Here is a 20,629-nt window from a genome sequence, read left to right as displayed (position 1 = left end):
TATTATAAAACTTGGGAAATATTGTGAAGCTTCACAAATCAGCTGAATACATCTTACTGTGATAGCACCAGCAAGCACCTCCTGGGAACCAGTGAATTTTGTAAGCCAAGGAAATGTGGCTCAGAATCATTACATCAGTCACTGAAGTGAGGGCGAATGTGAGTTGCCCTTATTTATGCTGGCCAGCATGGTGAGCTCATGACACCATTTTTATTCTGTCTACAGATTTCACTTCTGACTTAAAACATGGCATCTTAGTGTTTTGTATTTGGCATGTCTCAGTTGCATGGGAAAAAAAAATGCAAAAATCCTCCTGTGGACTCTCTTTTTGGTCTCCTGTTGCTGTTCCATTCACCAAACTGGAACTCTCCATATTTAAAAGATGTTGAACAGTGTAATACCTGTAAGAGTGATCTGGCTTTTTATGTACCTTAATGAATTCCAAGCAAAGATCTGCTGACAAGAACTTCTCAAGACTTTGTTGATAGAGCAATTTTCATGACATTCATAAGCATTCTACATCTCTTTCACTCATTAGATATTTATATTTTATATAAAATTTATATTTTATATAAATTTATATAAAATTTGAGATATATTTTTATATATAATATATATAAATTATATATATTATATTTTATATTAAATAGGTATTAAAATATAAATAGATATTAAAAAGGTAATGAAATGGTAGTCTCTGTTGATGCAGATCCTGAGATGCTGGATGCATAAGATACTTAGCATAAGCTTCATTTTTGGTGCCTATCTTGATAGAGAGAGACTCTCTGTCACTCATCTTCATATGATCATTAATATATATATATTTTTTTTTAAGTATATCAATAAAATATGTATTTATATCAGACACATAGCCAAGTCTTTCCTCATATAGGTAGAGAGAGTAATATTACTAAAATTAGCTTAGATATCCTGTGTAAGAGACACACTGAATCTTCAGCTTCAAAGCCTGGCATTAAGGAACCAACAGGCGCATTTTTAAGGATGTAGCTAACCTTAAAAATATCCAGTATATAGTGCATTTTTTAAGCTTTTCTTATTTGTAGCTTACAAGCTTAATACTTCTTATTTCAGCGTCAGATTTACTGTCAGATTTCTGTCATTTTCTGACAGATTTACTGTCAGATTGACAGGGTCTATTAAAATGAAACACAAATGTATTTCAGTTAATTTAATACATTTAATGTATTTAGCAATGCAAACCCCTTTTTTCCCCCATAACAAACCTTGCAGCTGTGCACTACTTCTGATAATGTCCTGGGGGTGCCCGAATAACTCAGCTGTGCTCCTAACTTTCTAGTACAATGAGGACAGAAGTGAAGTTACAGGCAATCTTGTAGTACCGGAGTATGTGAGCATTAAAACCAGAGAAACTTCTTGTGGCAATGCTAGCGAAACTGACATGGAGAGGAAAGCAGTTCTCTAAACCTGCCAGTGTGATAGTTCACAATGGGCACATGAGTACCTACAGAAAAACTGTTCTGTGAATACGGATCTGAAAGTAAATTCTCTGTATGCTGGAGGCCTCTTTTTTTTGTTGTCCATATATAGCGTAGATAGAGGTATTCACAGGTTAAATCCTCACTGTATCTTTCTTTGTATGCGCATATGTTTGTATATTGAATATTTTGTGGGAAGCAAAATGGAGTTTTGTGTTTCTTTAACTGGTGTAAGGAGTATGAAGGTAGTTTGTAATAGGAAATACTACAGTGAATGACTGCTTTTCTCATGCGTTACTCATTAAGCAGTAACAAAACTCAGTGTCTTCTGAACTGTGCAGGTGGGTAGAAGTTGAAACATTATAAAAAGAAACTTCTTTTCAAACTATATCTAGCATTTCTATAATTACCTATTTTGACATCTTCCTTGTTAAGGAAAGACAAATGTACCTCAGTGATTTTTCAGTAAGCCTAAGGTTTCAGTGATAGCTTCCCTTCAAGTAGTTACATTGTAATAGTTCCCATAGTGTGTGTCTACTTTTACCATTCAATCGTAACTATTACTTGAGAGATTATATGAAATAAACTAGCTTCAGTCATGGAGATGAGTCAACACAGCCTTTTGTTTTGACACTGTTCCGATTGCACATTTTAGTTTTTCTCCTATCTTCTTTTATATTCTTCAGTTGAGAAGTTTCAAAATGAGAACTTTGACATAGAGAATAGGGTTTAGCAAATGAGTATTCCTGAAGCAACTAAAAAAGCTGCAGGATATGATTTACTATTTTGGGAAATGCTGTTAAGAAGGGACAGAGATAAACAGCTCTTCTGGGCAAAATATTTTCCACCACTGTTGTTCAGGATCACAACTAGGACTGAAAATTTGGGACGTATTCTAATCATTTGACTTGCACTAAATAGCATTTTGCACAGTAAATTGTGCATGTTTTCTGAAAGGATTATTACTCAGTTTGAAAGGGCATTAAAACTTGACAATACAGAGCTGAGCTGAAAGAGTCTTAATAAAAAGGAGCATTCAGTGAAGTCACTTTGACAGAGAGATTGAAGAAGCCATTATCTTTTAAGTGTTTTTCCTCTCATTTACTTTGTCCTCAGCCTCCACAGAAGACTGAAGGATCAAAGTGTCTCCTTACTTTCCATTTCCCTGTGCTGCAGATCCAAAGGCTGTATGGAGAGAGGGAGCTGCTACCACTTTGTTCCACACTTTGTCTGTGTGGGTGGGACTGCATGGAGCAGTGGTTCTGTCTGCCAGTTCACTGTCAGCACAGCTGAATGAGGGTGGACGGAGAAGTAAAGTGTACCAGGAAAAGGGCTGGTACAGATTACATCATATTTAAAGCAAGGGGAAAGTAGGGAACAAACTGACTGCAGCTACATCTCCTCCCTTGCTCTGTGGGCACCAAGACTGTAGGCTGCCCTTTATTCTGGGTTAGTTTGTGGTTTTTGCTGCTTCTTTGCAGTTTTGGCTGTCTTGGGCAAGTGTTTGATTCTGTCCAGAAATCTGGATTATGTTATAGGATTTAGGAGCAAGCCCCTACTGAACTGCCTTTAAAACTAAATATGGGGCTCTTTGTAAATCATAATGGTACATATATTGTAAATAATATATTGATCTAACTCACACTGATTGTGTAGTGCAACTTCTGTGCTGTTAACTGATTAAAACCAGAGAGTTTGTACACTGCTCCTTTAAAGCGCCAAGAATACAAAATAAGAATAGTTTTCAGAGTGCACAAAACTTGAGTGATCTGTGCCAAACAAACGTAAGGAATTGCCTTTCTCTTACAGTAGTTTCCATTGCTGGAAACATGGCTCCAACAGTACACTGGAGGTTTGCTTCTGTATCTGCATAACGTTTAAGGGGTTCTTGCAGGCTGTAAGCAAAAGTAATTGCTCTGAAGCAGCAGCTGTGTGCGTTCCATAATTTGTCTGGGTAGTTTGTGTGATGCTCATTCGAAGGTCAAAAAAGCTACAAAGCCTGGACAAAGAAAGATGTCATAAATTGTGATGTATCCAGAAAGAAAAATTTGGATGAGTTTACTTTTGAATTACATGGGGTTTATCCTTCTAAAAAATAACGTCAGATGTACAGAACATAGTCCATAGTTTAATATTGCAACTGGACAGAGATTTAAGGAAACAAAACAACTAAATAAAGCAAATCCTGGATCAGTTTGACAAATGGCTGATTGTTGATGGAACACAGATATTTAACAAGTACATTCTGTATAAAATTAGCTGTCACTTGATTCAGTGTTTGATTTAAATCAGTATTTTAACGAAGAGAGATAAACTTCCCTAGTTCAAGCTGCTCCTCTGTATCTGCCATACACTGACACTTCATTGACCACATCATTTGTTATTCCCAGCCTGGTGCTGCTGTGCTCATGCCAGTTGTTGAGTTAGCAGGACATGCCCTGGGTCAGAACATGCAGTGCTTCACATTGATGGTCTTGAAATACGATGTAATAGCCTGTTACCTCATCTTGCCAATTTATCTTGTGGAACTGGAAAAGGGAGTTTTGTGACTCTGTTTGGCAATGTTGCGAAATGGATTATTTGGCTTAACAACTAGCACTTTGCTGGACTTTTGATTATTTTGTCAGTAAAGAAAATTTCTGATACTTTTAACTGTCTCACATTCAACCTTTTGAATGCTGACTGTTTCAAAAGAGATTTCTTTTTTTCCGTTTGTCATTTTTAAGTTTTTATTTCAAGAAGTATTTTGGCTAGTTTGTAGATACACATTTTTAAGAGTTCAAAATTCAAGTTCATTCATGATTAGACAAAGTATTCAAACAAGGCACTAAAATGCAAAGGTTCTGTGAGGTTCTTCTGTAGTTTGAACAACATTAATGTGTCCAAATATTTCTCAGTTCTAACACCAGACAGTAGAAAGCTAACCCTATTCAAATCAAAGGAAATCAGAATGTATCATTAAGATAAATTAGAAAGTTGGAACAAATTCTAAAACAACATAAGCTATTTTTCATTTCCTCAATACACAGACCCATCTGACCCATCAGAGGAGGGCGACTAAGATAATCAGGGGGCTGGAGCACCTCCCCTATGAGGACAGGCTGAGGGAGCTGGGCTTGTTCAGCCTGGAGAAGAGAAGGCTGCGGGGTGACCTCATTGCAGCCTATCAATACCTGAAGGGAACCTACACCCAGGAGGGGAGTAAACTCATCAAAAGGGCTGACAATAGCAGGACTAGGGGAAATGGATCCAAGTTGAAGGAGAGAAGATTGAGGTTGGATGTTAGGGGGAAGTTCTTTACAAGGAGAGTGGTTAGGCCCTGGAACGGGCTGCCCAGGGAGGTTGTGGATGCCCCATCCTTGGACGTGTTCAAGGCCAGGTTGGACGGGGTCCTGGGCAACCTGATCTGAATGTGTATGTTTGGTGGCCCTGCTAGGCAGTGGGGTTGGAACTACATGATCCTTGAGGTCCCTTCCAACCCGGGTGATTCTGTGATTCTGTGAAAAAAAAATAGTGACATCTTTGCTTAATATTAGTAATACATCAAGCCCTTGTATCTGTGGACCTGGGTGTATTGTCTTTAGAAAATCATCTAAGTAGAACAAAACTGAGCTGGTAACAGTCTGTTAAAATAACCTTCAAAAAAAAAAATTCCATTGTACATCATCACATTGGTACTGTGTGTCTGGCCACCTGCGTCCTTAGAGACAGCTGCTCACAAGTCTGCACTGTCCTTTGCCTTCAGGAGATTGAAAATGTTACACGGGAAGCAAATAGCACTATAACCTATGGATAACTTGAAGATCTAGAGTGACACAGGAAGAGGAAGGGGAGGAAGAGTTCCTCAGATTGTGGAGTTCAGGGGTGCAGCAGCATAGAAAGGGTGGAGTACAGGCATTTTCCTGCAAGACCTACTGTGCAAGGGCTGATCACACTAATGAGTGAGACCCTGGGTGTTTGTATTTGTAGTGTTTTCTTACCAAGAAAAACTAATTCTGTTTGTTCTGTGAGGCTCTTTCTTTGTTCAGAAAGGGTAAAGCAGCAGCAGTATGAGATCCAGTGAGAGTGAAAGAATGCTTCACTTCAAACATTCTGTCTACAAAACAGGTTTTCTGTGTACAGCCATCAAAAGTCCTCTTGGTGGAGTCAGATATCTGATTTTTTCTCCTCTCTGGGGATTGTAATTTCCAAATAACAGAGAATACTAAGCAATACGTCTCATCTACTAGGATTTAGTGGGAAAATACAGCTTGCAGGAGTTTGCAAGAAAAGTATGAATTGCTGAAGATCCCTCATTAGCTCACTGAGATGTAACAGCTGAAACAGACACAGCAAAGTCACATGCCAGCAGCATGAAGTACAGTATGATCTCTCTTACAACAGTGCAGTTGGGAGCTAGCCATACGTCCTGGACTGCACTCCTTCCACGAGCAGTCGTCCTTTTTTCTTCGTTCATGTAGCTTTTACTGCCATTAAGATGTCAGAATATGTGGAAGAAATCAGTTTCTGCATGAAGAACAGCTGTTTAAAACTCCATGTAGGTCCACTTTGGTATTCCCTTCATAATAATAATATGAAGTTCATCAAGAAAACCTTAGAGATATCTTAATCCATGTTTTTAAAGGGACGTAACTCCAATCATAGAATGTCTAAAACTTCTTAGATAACTGCTCGTCTAGCTTTGATGATTTGTGTTTTTTAATCTGCCATGAGCAAAAAGTCTTTTACATTCCTCTTCAAAATAAGATGTCGGCCTTGTAGTCAGATGTAGTTCTGTCCACACCATTTCTGTTTTGTTTCTAACTCTGGGAGTTGATGCATTTCAAAAACTAGATGTAGAGATTTCAGTTGGTATAAAACATGGCTGGGTGTTTTCAGGCATTTATTTATCCCCCAGCGAAGTCCCAGTCCTTAGATTTCTCTTAATAAAAATTGTAAAGGGCAGTTCTGATACTGTGGATGCAGTGTGCCTCCTGAGAACTGCAGGTCCAGAGGGTTTGTGTCATACAGTGGTTTAAAGACAGTGCTGGATGAAAGCTTAGAAAACTATTGCCATCTGAAAGATGAAAAATTATTTTTGTTGGGCTAAGTAAAATTTTACTTTCCCCCTAGGTCAGAACACATTATGTACTTGTGTTTTTATGTTTCAACAGACAGCTTCAGTGGTATGTTTTTGGGGCAGTTGGTAGCGAAGTTTTCCATTTTTCTAAAATAATTCATCTTACAGAAGATGTATACTGCTCTAAACCTGTCTGTGTAAACTAAAATTTAAAAAAAAAAATGACTTCTACTCTTAGTCCCCCCATAGAGCATGTGAAACAGAAGAGAGCTGGGTGGCAACAGAACCTCAAAGTGAAAATGTCATTGCATACAGGTGAGCTGAAAGGGAGGAGAGGAGGGCTCTGATGGCGTGCATTTGTACAGACCACTTGTCATGGACAACAGAGCCCACCAGTTGCTGCTGTTCAGCAGGGAATGGGAAGCCCTTCAGCACCAAAAGCTGTTTGGCAAGGAACCTTTCCAGCTTCCGCTGTGTTTAAGTGCACTAAGCCATGTAGATAGTCTGAAGTCATATTTGGAAGGTTATAAAGATCCTGTACGTTTTTAGTGTATATTAAGGCTTATTCCTTCTATAAAATTGCGCGCAGTTATTTCATTAAAATGTGTACATGGAAGCAAGTTGATTATTTTATTTGATTTTTTTTAGATAGCAACTATACTTTGACCACTGAAAGCTAATAAAAGAGCTGCAGCTGGGTCTCAAAATCAAATTACAATTACATCATCATCATGTAAAATGGACTTAAACCACTGGAATTTAGTTACAGCTGTATAAGGTAATTGTGTAGAAGTAATCCCTCAAAAAGTTTTGAAGTTAGTAAGTAGCTGTTTGGATTAAGTGAATTACATTCCAATTTTGGTACATCATTTCATGCTGTTCTGGCAGAGATTACAGTGCAGCCTTCAGATATCAGAGGTGATATTCCATTGTTTCTTAGTAGCAAAGTACACCATAGGAGTAACCCCCTTGAAATCAGTAAGATCATGATCAATTTTTATAGGCATGTAGTGAACAAGGACAGGATTAAGAGATGTGATAAAGGGATTTTGCTGTGCTGACAGTTGAAAATTTGACCACATTGCACTTGACATAACATTTTTATTTGAGTGTGGAAAAAGTTTTCTCTCATCCCTTCCAGGCTGTGAATCCATTTATATGCAGCTTGTGCATTTTCATTTTATGTAGGCATATGAATTGTTTTGCCTCTTTTGTTGTGAATTTGAAAATTAAAGCAGAGAGGCAAACAAGGGCTAAGAAAAACTAAGAAAAGACTGGCAGAGTGCAGAGGGTCGTCGTTGGCGGTGCAGAGTCCGGTTGGAGGCCTGTAAGCAGCGGTGTTCCTCAGGGGTCTGTGCTGGGTCCGGTCTTGTTCAACATCTTCATCAATGATCTTGATGAGAGGATAGTGGCCACCCTCAGCAAGTTTGCTGATGATACGAAGTTGGGAGGATTGGCTGACATGCCTGAAGGCCGTGCTGCCATTCAGCAAGACCTGGACAGGCTGGAGAGCTGGGCAGAAAAAAAACGGATGAGGTTTAACAGAAGCAAGTGTAGAATCTTGCATCTGGGGAGGAATAATTGCATGCAGTGGTACAGGTTGGGGGATGAGCTGCTGGAGGGGAGCTCTGCAGAGAGGGACCTGGGTGTCCTGGTGGACGACAGGTTGGCCATGAGCCAGCAGTGTGCCCTTGTGGCCAAGAGGGCCAATGGCATCCTGGGGTGCATTAAAAAGAGCGTGTCCAGCAGGTCGAGGGAGGTGATCCTCCCCCTCTACTCTGCCCTGGTAAGGCCTCATCTGGAGTACTGCGTCCAGTTCTGGGCTCCCCAGTACAAAAAAGACAGGGATCTCTTGGAAAGAGTCCAGCAGAGGGCCACAAAGATGGTGAAGGGCCTGGAGCATCTCTGCTATGAGGAAAGGCTGAGTGAACTGGGTCTGTTCAGCCTTGAGAAAAGAAGACTGAGAGGGGACCTGATCCAGGTCTATAAATATCCAAGGTGTGGGGGCAGAATGGCGAGGCCGGACTCTTTTCAGTGGTGAGTGGAGACAGGACAAGGGGAAACGGCCGGAAACTGCAGCATAGGAAGTTCTGCACCAATGTGCGCAAGAACTTCTTTACAGTGAGGTGACGGAGCACTGGAACAGGCTGCCCAGGGAGGTGGTGGAGTCTCCTTCTCTGGAGATGTTCAAGACCTGCCTGGATGCCTACCTGTGCGACCTGCTGTAGGGAACCTGCTTTGGCAGGGGGTTGGACTCAATGGTCTCTGGAGGTCCCTTCCAACCCCTACAATTCTGTGATTCTGTGATAAGGGAACTGTTACATGGTAACAATGGAACTTTTATGGGATCCCTATGTAGCTCCATGGGGTCATAGAGGAACTGTTTTGCGGTCACTGAGGAGCTCTTTGAGGTCGTAATAGATCTGTTATGTGGAACCTACGGAGCTCTATGGGGACAGAATGGAACTTCAGTGGGGTCACTAGGCAGCACTATGGGTTACCTATAGAACTCCATGGGGTGTCTATGGAACAGTTCTCAGATCCATATGAATCTCTATTGGGGTCACAAGGGAACTCTGACGGGGCCAGAATGGAAGAGCTCAGGGATTCCTATGGAGCTCCATGGGGTCAAAATGGAACTGTTTTGGGGTCATCATGGAGCTCTATGCGGTCTCTATGGAACTTCATGGGATGTCTATGGAACTCTTCTCAGGTCCCTAAGAAGCTCTATGGAGTCACAACGGAACTCTGATGGGGTCAGAAAGGAGCAGCTCAGTGATTCCTATGGTGCTCCATGGGGTGGTAATGGAACTGTGATGGGGTCACCATGGACCTCTATGGGGTCTCTATGGAGTTGTAGGGCAACACTGTGGAGCTCAAGGGGTGATGATGGAACTGTGATGGGGTCACTCTGCAGCTGTATGGGGACACTATGGAGCTCCACGGGGGGTCTGTGGAAGTCTTTTGAGGTCCCTAAGAAGCTCTGTGGGCTCCGCAGGGAACTGCTAAGGAGTAACATGAAGCTCTCTGGGCTCCTAGCGGAACTGTTGTGGGATCACTCTCAAGCTCAATGGGGTCAGGATGGAAATGTTATGGGGCCACTATGGAGCTCAACGGGGTCACCATGGAGCTGCTATGTGTTCATAATGGTCCTGTTATAGAGGCACTTTGGACCTCCGTGGAGTCTGCAAAGAATTATTATTAGGTGACTAAGAAGCTCGGTGGGGTCAGTATGGACCTGTTTTGGGGTCACTGTGCAGCTGTATGGTGTCACTAAGGAGCTCTATGGTGTCACTATGGAGCTGTATGGTGTCACTATGGAGCTCTTACGGTCGTAATGGAGCTGTTATGGGGTAAGAATAGAACATTAATGGGGTCACCATGGAGCTCTGTGGGGTCACTATGGAGCTCTGTGAGGTCACTGCGGAGCTCTGTATGGTCATAAAGAAGCTGTTAAGGGGTATCAATGGAACTTTTGTGGGGTCACAGTGGAGCTTTATGGGGTCACAAGGGAACTGTTATGGGGTCACTATGGAGCTGTACTGATTCAGTATGCAGCTCTATGGCATCACTGTGGAACTCTTATGGTCATAAGGGAACTGTGATGGGGTAACAATGGAACTTTAATGGGGTCCCTATGAAGCTCCATGGGGTCATAAAGGAAGTGTTTGGGGGTCGCTGTGGAGCTCGTTGAGGTCGTAATAGACCTGTTATGTGGAACCTGCGGAGCTCTATGGGGACAGAATGGAAGTTCAGTGGGGTCACTGTGCAGCTCTATGGGGTCACCATGGAGCTCTATGGGGTGTCTATGGAACTGTTCTCAGGTCCCTAAGAAGCTCTATGGGGTCACAAGGGAACCGTGATGGGGTCATAGAGGAACAGCTCAGGGATTCCTATGGAGCTCCATGGGGTCGTAATGGAACTGTTTTGGGGTCATCATGGAGCTGTATGGGGTCATAATGGAACTGTTTTTGGGTCACTAGGCAGCTCTATGGGGTCTCTGTGGAACTCGGTGGGTCTCTATGGAACTCCATGGGGTGTCTATGGAAGTGTTCTCATTTCCCTGTGAAGCTCTATGGGGTCACAAGGGACTGTGATTGGGTCACAATGGAACAGCCCAGGGATTCCTTTGGAGCTCCATGGGGTCATAATGGAACTTTTTTTGGATCACTATGGATCTCCATGGGGTCACTATGGATCTCCATGGGGTGTCTGTGGAACTGTTCTCTGGTCCCTGTGAATCTCTATGGGGTCACAAAGGGAACCGTGATGGGGTCACAGAAGAACATCTCAGGGATTGCTATGGATCTCCATGAGGTCGTAATGGAACTGTTTTGGGGTCTGTGGAACTCTTTTGAGGTCCCTAAGAAGCTCTGTGGGCTCCCCAGGGAACTGCTAAGGAGTCACATGAAGCTTTATGGGCTCCTAGCCTGTCCCTAAGAAGCTCTACAGGGTCATATTGGAACTGCTTTTGGGTCACTAGGCAGCTCTATGGGGTCTCTATGGAACTCCATGGGGTGTCTATGGAAGTGTTCTCATTTCCCTGTGAATCTCTATGGGGTCACAAAGGGACCGTGATGGGGTCACAGTGGAACAGCCCAGGGATTCCTTTGGAGCTCCATGGGTAGAAATATCTAAGGTGTGGGGGGCAGAATGGCGAGGCTGGACTGTTTTCAGTGGTGAGTGGAGACAGGACAAGGTGAAACGGCCGGAAACTGCAGCATAGGAAGTTCTGCACCAATGTGCGCAAGAACTTCTCTACAGTGAGGTGACGGAGCCTTAATGATTCTGTGATTCTGTGGTTTTAAATGTTGTATGTACTTGCTCTCTCAGCTTTTTGCAGCATCGTAGAGCTTAATGCACTTCCTAAAATCTGAGAAAGAAGTGCACTGGTCTAATTTCTCCTTCTTTGCCATATACTTGCAACTTGGAGAAATCTGCACAGACTTTCTCCTCCAATATCACAGTTCTAAGCTTCCTTGTTAAGTGGCACTGGTTACAATTAAGTTGTCTTTGATTTCAAAATACAAAAATTCATATCACATTTTTGCTTTTTTCTTCTATTACTCTCTGCTGTCTGCCATAACAAGAGTGTAGGCAAGTTTTGTTAGCAGAACGTACAAATCATCCTTCTACTTGGGAGCATATGGTAAAAGATAAAATAGAAACATCTGTATTTTCCATGGCTGTTTTCGTTGGGAGTTCTTTGTATGTTCCTTTGAAGCAGCTGTTTTTTCTATTATTCTTGTGGACAGGACAGTAATTACACTTGCTCCAAGTTCAAGCAGACAAGTTGCAATTCACAGGATCAGCTTTATTGGCGAATTTCCAGTTTTAACCTGTACCCAACCATGCTTCTGTACAGTTCTATAATGTTGAATCAGCAAGTTTTACAAGCCTTCTCTGAATATGTCGTGAATGCTTTTTGGCTTTGTAGTAGGACTGTGCTTCAGATAGGGTAGTGGCTTCAGTTGATCCAAGTGAGGAGGTAAGCTTCTCCTTCACATCACTTTAATGTGGATTTTTTTTACTTGTGCAAAGGCACTAGGTGTGATTTTAGAGTGTTTATAAAAGCAGTACATTTACTTTGGCTAATATGTGAGGTAGATAGGCAGAGTTAACATACAGCCTAAGTACTGGTGCATGTGGTGTCCACGCTGCAATGCCCTGTTGGCCTTTGTTGGCCAAGAAGAAATCAGCTGGAGATGTGTTGGCCATGCAGAGCTGTCTTCTGGATCTCTGGGGCAGGGTTTACCTCAGGCAGTTTTGTGCCTTTATTTTCTTTATGCTAGTGTAGGGTTGGTTGGTTTGCTTTTCTCCTGAATTACTAGTTCCATCTCAGTAATTCCAGGTCTGCCCTAGCTCCTCAGACTTATTTTACTCTTTATTGGCTTTGGTTTGGACTTATATACTAAGAGACAATGTTGTCCATCTGCATTTCCCAAAACTGCACCCACAACAGATGCCTTAAGTCACAGGCCTACTGCGTTATAGGAAGGAACACCAGTGATAAAGTAGTAAGTGCTATATAGAAAACAGTGTTAAGGGTAACTTACTTTCAGTGCATTTGTTGATGACTGGTGAATTACTTTCTCTTTTTGATCTAATGGAATAGTGAAATTGGGGCATCACTATATAGTTTTGCTTCCAACAAATCAACACATTGGCACTGTAAACTAGGGCTGAAATTGGTCGTAGAAAAATAATCAATTTTGTTAAGTTTTATTTTACTTACATGTTTGAAAATTTGGATAATAAAATAAAGCAGTGACCATTTAAAATTTTTCTTTGCAACATCATGCATTGCATTTCCTTCTGCTCTGTGTAATTATCTTTCTACTTTGTCTTTAGGAGATTCTTAAGAATGAGATGTACAGACAAGAAATGAAACAGAAGGTCAAAGATGTGTATGAAAAAGATAAGCTCCTTCAGACCAAGGAATATAAGGAGGGACTTGTTGCTGAACCAGTTCATGCTCAGGTTAAAGGCCACGCGTCAGCTCCCTACTATGGAAAGAAAGAGCCATCCCAAGACCCAGCAAGCACTTCAGGTTCCTTTCAGCCGGGTTCCTGGATGCCACCAGGAAGTGACAGTAGTAAAAAGAACCAGCTTTGATGTACAAACATTGCCAACGGATAAATGCTTTAATAGGCATCGTAAACAACTGTTATGTATAGTGGCCATGCAATAAAGTAGTATTAAATCCAAGTTTCGTTTATTTTTGCAGTTGTTCAGAGAGGCTTAATTGTGCCATATTGCTACAACACATTTTAATTCAGTGGAAAACAGGGTGGGTTACTGAGGAAGTTCATTCTCAAGTGTTTGTTTCTTTTCCTGGTATTCATTAGATCACTAAAGATAAGTTTTCTAGGTAATTTTTTCAAATGGCTCTAAATTGCTTTTTTCTTGAAGATGGATTTATCTTTGTGTTTGATGTAGTAAATTTCAGTTGATCAGTACACATACATTATCTTCTCAAACATAGGTGTTAAAAGAAGTTCTTAATTCCAGTTAGTTTCCAGGGCTGAACCCGTATGCTGAACTTTCAAGCTTCTGATAATTGGACAGAAAAGTTTGTTTCACTAACAGGAATCATTGTGATACTGCAGTAATTTCAGACATTCTTGTGATTTATTTTAATAAAGGAATTAATGTATCTGAATAACGTTTGAGTTGCTACCAGCAGTAAGCAGGGGATAGATTCAGTCTGAGTTAAACTGTTTAATACTATTTTAAGAGAGGTTGGAAGCCTTGAGTAAGGCAAACAAAAAATAGCTAAGTGGTTCTGGGAGAAGAGGTTATTCCTGATATCTACCCCAAAAATTAATTTTTACTTGCTTAGAAATGTTTGAGAACTTTAAATCAAAATAAAAGTCACACCACCTTTTTAAAAAGCATATTTTGAAAAAGTATCAAATTTATTTTAAACCATGTAGGTACGCATTTTAAACTATCTAGGTATCAAAGGTGGAACACATACACATTTGACAACATTTCCAAGAGCGGTGACTTGATTTCATGTACCATGAAGTGTCAAAACATAATTCCAATAACACTTGTTCTGACCAACGGAACTGAAAGATGGTCATCAGATACTGGTTGCAGGTAGGTACTTCATATTTACTTCAAGTCATTGCAGTAAAACTTCCCCTTTATCCTGCTGCTATCAGCCAGCTCTGTAAGTCTCTGCTGAACGGGATGTTATCTGAAGATTTTACTTTTAACCATATAACGGACTGGTTGCTGGACAGAACAGCTCCGTGCTGCCATTTAGAAATATGCTAAGTGTAAAAACCTAATGACTTCCACAAACTCTTTAGAATTAGGCTGAAAAAATCAGGCTGTGAAAAATTAACCATTTGTTAGAAAAAGGAGAATTGGAATTAAGGTTAAAGTTTTTTTGCATATTTACAACAGACACTTCACTTGGACTGTTTCTGCTATGCCAGCATTTTGTAATCTGGGTTACAGCAGATCTTCAGGAGCTGTCAGAGCAAAATAATACCACCTAAACTCAGAAGGTCCTAAAGCGCAGGTAGCTAGAGGGCCAGCAAGTCGGAAGAACTTGTGTCACCAGTATGCATATTCTACTTGGGTAGTCTCCCATGGCCAACTGCTACAGGTCACAAAAGACAGAACTCGAGGCCACCTGGGCCCTTCATCTGATCCCACTTATGGCTATTCTTTGAGGCAAAAAATCTTCTGCAGACAAACAAGTTAGAGATGGACAGTTCAGGTGATAATTAGGGAAAACCAAACAACACTGTAGTGTACAGGAGTAGCCTCAGACAAAAGAAGGTACTAAAGACAAGAAATTAGTTTCCCAGAGTTTGGGCTGAACTTGAAGACTGCTGATGGATGGGTTGTAGAGGAAACAGGAGAAGTCAGTTTGGTTCATGTGCAGACAAGCCCCCCAACTGAGCTACTGCAGACCTGATGGGCATGCAGTGAATGAACTGCACAGCCATATGCACTGCATATGAAAGTGTGTCAGTAAAACAACAGCAAACAAGAATCTCGGAAGACAAATGCTCCACAGCTCTGCTGCAGGTGTACCAGAACCTCCCTTCCCATAGTCCAGTTAAACCAGGAACTGCAAATACACGTAAGCACAATGTGAACTACTGCTGCAATGGAGAAGCATGTGCTACACTGAGAAACCAAAGGTCATAGCATTAAGGAGTCATTTACATTATCCCCATAATTGGACTCTTTTTGAGTCATAGCTCAGCTAAAGAAAAGGATATGTCCCTAAAGCTCCCCGACTATTTCATTTTTAAATATAACATGCAAATCTGGAGAAGCAGTCTGCACAGAAACATAGGCAGCAGATGAAGTGACTGTGCCACTGGGGCAGCTTCTAACACAGATGATTTCAGCAGAAGTTAAAATTTCATAATTCAAGAAACAACAGCATCAAGTATCAAAGGATGGTTACAACACAAAACGTACAGCAGTGCTTCAATAATAAAGTGAATTCTCTGCCCAAGGAAGGCCTTTCTTGCCCATTTAATCCTTCTTTGCTCGTTTGGCCTTTACAATGTTCTCCTGGCGTTTCCGTTTCTTCTTCTGCTCTCGCTCCCTGGTCTCAATCATTTTTGCAAGCTTCCACGACAGTGCTGCACTGATGATGAACAGGGGCGTGAGGACCAGGATCACTGTAGTGAGGAAACCATAGGGGTCCTTGGCAGCCCATTCCACAATGTACACAGCCCAAGCCTTCACGTCAAACATCTCAGCCACTTTTTTACAGGGGAGACACTGTAGAAAAAGAAGTTTGAGTATTCAGAAAAACTGAAGTGCACACATACGCACACATTCCCATTTTAAGCCATTTTTTTTCATCACTTGTGGTTTTGTTTTTGCTAAGAGTTAAGCACTGCATAGTATACAAGTATAATATAAATGACAGAATCATAAAGGCTGGAAAAACCAGTAAGATCATCTAGTGCAACCATCACCACCATGCCTACTGACTGTGTCCCTCACTGCCACATCTACATGGCTCCTGATCACCTCCAGCGAGTGAAGTGACTCCACATCTCCCAGGGCAGCCTGTTTCAATACCTCACTGCTCTGAGACAAAACTCTTCGTGGCATCCAACCTGAACCTGCCCCAGTGCGATTGGAGGCCATCAACTCCTGTCGTGTCTCTATTACACGGAGAAGAGGCCGACCCCAACCTCGACACAATTTTCCTTCAGGCAGGGCGGATAGCGGTAAGGACTGCCCCGAACCTCCTCTTCTCCAGACTAGACAATCCCAGTCCCCTCGCTTATAAAACAAAAAACGAGTTATTTTATGCGGCAGACCTGCAAATACACAGGAAAAAGCACGAGCTGCTTTCAGAACAAGAACCGGGAACAAAGGTTCGTCTTTCTCCGAGTCTCACTGCGGAGGGTTCTCAGCCCGAGGCCTCCGTCACCACCAGCCGCGCACGGACACGCGGCCCGGCCACGCCGCAGCCCCGCGGCCTCCTCCCGCCCCCTGCCCACGGCCACGTCTCACCTGCACCAGCGAGAGGGCGGCGCCGCGGGCACGGCAAGCGAAGGACGGGCAGCACCGAGGTCCCTGCGGAGAGAAGACACAGCTCGTGAGGGAGAGGCGCCCGGCGCCGCCCGGCCCCGGCAGCGCGCCGCCCGGCTCGGGGAGCCCCGCCCGGAGAGCGGGCGGCGGCAACGGGACGGCATCGCGGGCAGGGGGGGACCGCGCCGCCTCTCGCCTTCCTCCCGCCGGCGCCTCCTGCCCCGGCCGCCCCCCGCCCCGCGGTACCGCCACCCCGCGGAGCGCCGCGCTACCGAGCGGAAGCAGGAAGCGGGAAGCGGGAAGCGGGAAGCGGGAAGGAGGCCGACGCCCCGCCCCGCGCTGCGGCTGCCCAGAGCGGCGCTGCCGGTGGCCCGCGCCGCCAGGCCCCGCCCCGCCCCGCCGGCGCACACGGTGACGCGGGCGCACCCGGCTGGCTGGGAGCTGTTCCTTGGAGCAGCCGTCCCGCCATCGCTGTCAGTTCGGGAGGTTCTCTGCAGCGTAAAACCAAACGCTACAGCGGCGCTTTGATTTTGTAGACGTACTTTTCTTCCACGAGCGCTTCTTTGGGTCAAGGGAGAGACCAGGCGAATAAAGACATGCTTTGCCGAAAAAGAGAACCGTTGGCAAAGATTTGACGAACCTGACATGTTACAGCCTGAATGCTTTAAGTGCAGCAGTATGCGGTGTGTTCCTTTGGATGATCGGCTACCCAGAACCGGCCTGCGGTTTCCAGGCTCTCTCTCGTGGCAGCTCCGTGTATGTGGCATTAGAGCTCTGCGGTATGAGCCCCTGCTTGGTCTGGGGTTGGACATTGCTAGCGCAATGGAACTACCTTAATTTATCAGAGAAGAGGAGTTGTGTTAATATCCTTCCAGTACTTAGGGGAGCTTGTGAGCAGGAGTGTAATCGTGGTCTGATATTGGTAGGACACAGGGGGATGGCTTTAGATGGAAAGAGAGGAGCTTTAGGTTAGCTGTGAAGAAGAAACAGTTCAGTTCAGTTCAGTTGCATATATCAAAATAAGCCCCGACTCCATCAACAGCTGTCTACTGCCTCTTGATATCATAATCCCTAAAGCTACTGAAAAGTCAGCCTTCCAGCCTTCCCCATTATGTTCCCCCAACACTTCCATCTATCTGTTTCTGTCTTTTCTAAGCTCTAACAATACTACTTTATTAAGTTCTTTATCAAGAGAGTGGTGAGGTGCTGGCACAGGCTGCCCAGAGAGGCTGTGGATGCCCATGCAGCCAAACGGGGCCCAGAATTCCCAGAGTTCTTACAGCAAGCAGCAGGACCGCCAGCACACACCACTGGAATGCTTTACAAGACCTCATTAGGTGCGTGTTGATCTTCACTGCAATTATGGCAGCTAATCGCTTGCTTTGTAAATCTGCACCTTCTTTAACATCTCTTCTAGGATACCTTTTAGTGACCATTTCTGTTAATTTCTGTCTGTGTGCTGGTGCGCTAATTAAACCAAGCGCTTTTTAATTCAGTAACTCAGTTATAAATAAGAAAATTGGAGAACTTTGGAAGGAGCAGGAAAGGATACACTGGTATAAGATCACATCATTTAAAGTGTGTTTTACCAGTCATGGTTTGATGATTTGTACTGAAGAATCCAATGTTTTATTTGGGGTCATTCCAGATACACAGGACAGGAAGGAACTTCAGTTAGAAGAGAATTCAGTGCATTGGTGACTACATGATCTCAGTGCCAGCAGCTGCAGATGTAGCATCAAAATATCACACAGTAAGGACGTGTGAACCATCAACTTTGCTAAAATTAAACCAGTAGTTAATTTTTGAAGTTTTCTTACGTATCTGTACAGCACTGAAGTTAGTTTAAATGTAGTTTCATGGCAGCGTGGTGGAGTGGATGAGCTTCACTGTCCTTTGCCACATTTTCAAAGGGGTGGAGGAATTGGAATGTAGTTGCTCCTAAAATCCAAATCCCAAAATGATAAAGTCAGATACAAGGCAGAGAAATGTGCTCAGAATGTAACAGTGGCCTGAGAAATTTTCATGAAAGCAAAGCATTTCCTGTGCCAGCAGCCCTGAAGTGCCTGTGCTGAGTGTGTGTGGTGAAGACAAGTGCTGAGTGAAAGTGTCTGTTTCTCTGGATGCGTTGACATGCATCAGTGATACAGAATGCTTCTATATAAGGAAGCTGCTAAGTGTTTCACGCAGTGTAACTTCTAACCATCCTTTTAACATTGGTAAATTCGGAGGTTACAATGGCTCCTGGAAGCTGTTTTTTCCCCTACAAGCAGCATGAGTTCTCCAATAACCTTTATGTGTACTTAGTAATTTCCTGCCCATGCTGTATCCCACTTGCTGGATGTTCCTGTTACTGGAAGAGTCAGGTGGAAATTTCTGCTGTGACACAATGGTGTTTTTAGAAGTGTTTTGAAAATTAAGCCTGCTGCATTTTTCCCCCTCGTCTTGTAAAATCTCAGAGCTGTGAAAGCTTTATTGGTACTTTTTTTTTTTGACTGTGTGTGATACATCCACAGCATGAGTCAGCCAATAGCAGCCTATTTTTCCTAGCTTTACTTGAGCCAATAAAGATCCTTTGTGTCACTGGGGATTAAGGATTCTTTCTCTGCTACAAATCACTATTTAAAGACATTGGGGTTTTATGTTTAAGTGGATCTGCAGTACATCTTAATTCTGTAAACTGCACAAGCAACCCCCTACGTTTGTAGTTTGGTTGCCATTCAACACAGCAAGGCTGGAGTGTCCAGGATGAAGATGGTCAAAACCATGACTTTCACTCTGCTTAATTCTCCTCCAGTCATCCTTATGAATTTTTGAGAAATGTGTAGGGCAGTGCATGACATATGGACTAAGCAGAGTGTGCACACTTTGAGATCATAAAAAAGTACTACTGCATATCTGTATCTATATGGAGAGATATAAACTCATATAAGCATGAAAAGAAATAGAAATATATGTAATATTAAATTAAAGATTGATCAAATGCTGTTGGAGGCCTCATTTTTTGGTAATAGTGTTATTTTTATATCCTTACAATGAATTATATAATTGAAAATCCAAAGGGCGTCAAGCCTTACTCCAACATTTATTTGTTTCTATTTCAATTCTTCTTATAGCCAAGGGAAAAAAAAAAAAAAATAGAAGAAGAAGAAGAAGAAAAGAAAAAAAAAAAAAAAAAAAAAAAAAAGCAAGCAAGAAAGTAAAGGAATAATCCAACTGAAGTTATACAAATAACACGGATTTTCTGTGTGACACCTTTTGCTATGGCCATGACTGATTCAGTAAGTCATTGAACGGTGGGATGGGATTTCTTGGCTTGTTTTCAACGAGGCAGTCGGCACCGCTGCAGCTCGTTCTGCGGTGATGAGAGTTTTCCAAGCACCGAGGAAATGCTGCGGCGAGGTAGGGCCGTCCGGAGCCGCCCGCAGCGCCGGCCCGGGCAGCGGCATCACATCGCGCACATACGAAGGCAGCCTCTAGGGGGCGCAAGCGACCCGGACAGGCACTGCGGGCGCTGCGCGACTGCACGGGAGCGGCGGCCCGCGACCGAAGGATGCGAGGCGGACTATTTCTCATCCGGGAACGTCAGGAGGTCGCGCTCTATTGAAACTAACAACTCACCGCTGCTGCAACAGCCGGGCCGAGGCGGAAGCCCAGCCTGGGGAAGCCACAGCCTGACCAGCTGACGTGCACCCGAGACAGGATGCCCGGGGAGTGACAGACCTTTGGTTGTGCGGTGACCCAGAGTCTGGAAAGTCACAGAATCACAGAATGTGCCCTGCTGGCCCATCTTTTTGAGCAGGTTGCCAGGCTGCATGAGGACATTTCCAGGCTGACATACAGCAATCAGAGAGATTGATGCATGGTATTGAATACTGGCACGATTAGACCAACAGCGGCTGAGCTGCAAGAACCGGTGTTTCTAGTATTAAAGGCTCTGAGAGAGAGATTGTTGTTAACAATCATATTCCTGCAGCAGACAACACTGAGAAGAAGGCACCTCAGTCTCTAGTGACTCACAACAATATGGCTCCACTTCAATCCCCACCCTCCAGCCTCACTATGAAAAAAAATGGTATGAAGCTCT

General features: G+C 43.2%; 3 protein-coding genes across 6 annotated transcripts in view; 1 reads left to right on the top strand and 2 right to left on the bottom strand.

Annotated features, from left to right (window-relative positions):
* Positions 1-20,629, top strand: part of NDUFAF2 (NADH:ubiquinone oxidoreductase complex assembly factor 2) — a 354,445-nt gene that overhangs the window by 35,393 nt on the left and 298,423 nt on the right. For 2 of the 3 annotated variants that reach the window (XM_052670479.1, XM_052670481.1), the window contains exon 4: positions 12,868-13,224. In XM_052670479.1, coding sequence (XP_052526439.1) covers positions 12,868-13,131 — 264 coding nt within the window. In that variant the 3' untranslated portion in view covers positions 13,132-13,224. Of the gene's footprint in view, positions 1-12,867; positions 13,225-20,629 lie in introns of those variants that run through there. The other variant, XM_052670480.1, reaches the window with a different exon arrangement.
* Positions 1-20,629, bottom strand: part of LOC128074290 (uncharacterized) — a 497,996-nt gene that overhangs the window by 188,517 nt on the left and 288,850 nt on the right. The gene's annotated exons all lie outside the window — the stretch shown is intronic.
* SMIM15 (small integral membrane protein 15) lies at positions 13,901-16,884 on the bottom strand. Of its 2 annotated transcripts, XM_052670484.1 has the most exons (3): positions 16,815-16,884; positions 16,525-16,587; positions 13,901-15,777 (listed from the first exon to the last, which is right to left on the bottom strand). In XM_052670484.1, the coding sequence occupies exon 3, from the start codon at positions 15,748-15,750 to the stop codon at positions 15,526-15,528; it is 225 nt and encodes a 74-aa protein (XP_052526444.1). In that variant the 5' UTR covers positions 15,751-15,777; positions 16,525-16,587; positions 16,815-16,884; the 3' UTR covers positions 13,901-15,525. The 2 variants fall into 2 exon arrangements, with proteins under 2 accessions (XP_052526444.1, XP_052526445.1); XM_052670485.1 differs by lacking the exons at positions 16,525-16,587; positions 16,815-16,884 and adding an exon at positions 16,329-16,431.

This window comes from Tympanuchus pallidicinctus, unplaced genomic scaffold (assembly GCF_026119805.1).
Source record: "Tympanuchus pallidicinctus isolate F22 unplaced genomic scaffold, pur_lepc_1.0 scaffold9, whole genome shotgun sequence".
Taxonomy (NCBI): Eukaryota; Metazoa; Chordata; class Aves; order Galliformes; family Phasianidae; genus Tympanuchus; species Tympanuchus pallidicinctus.
The sequence above is the reverse complement of the archived record's forward strand: the minus strand, read 5'-3'. Positions and strand labels throughout refer to the sequence as shown.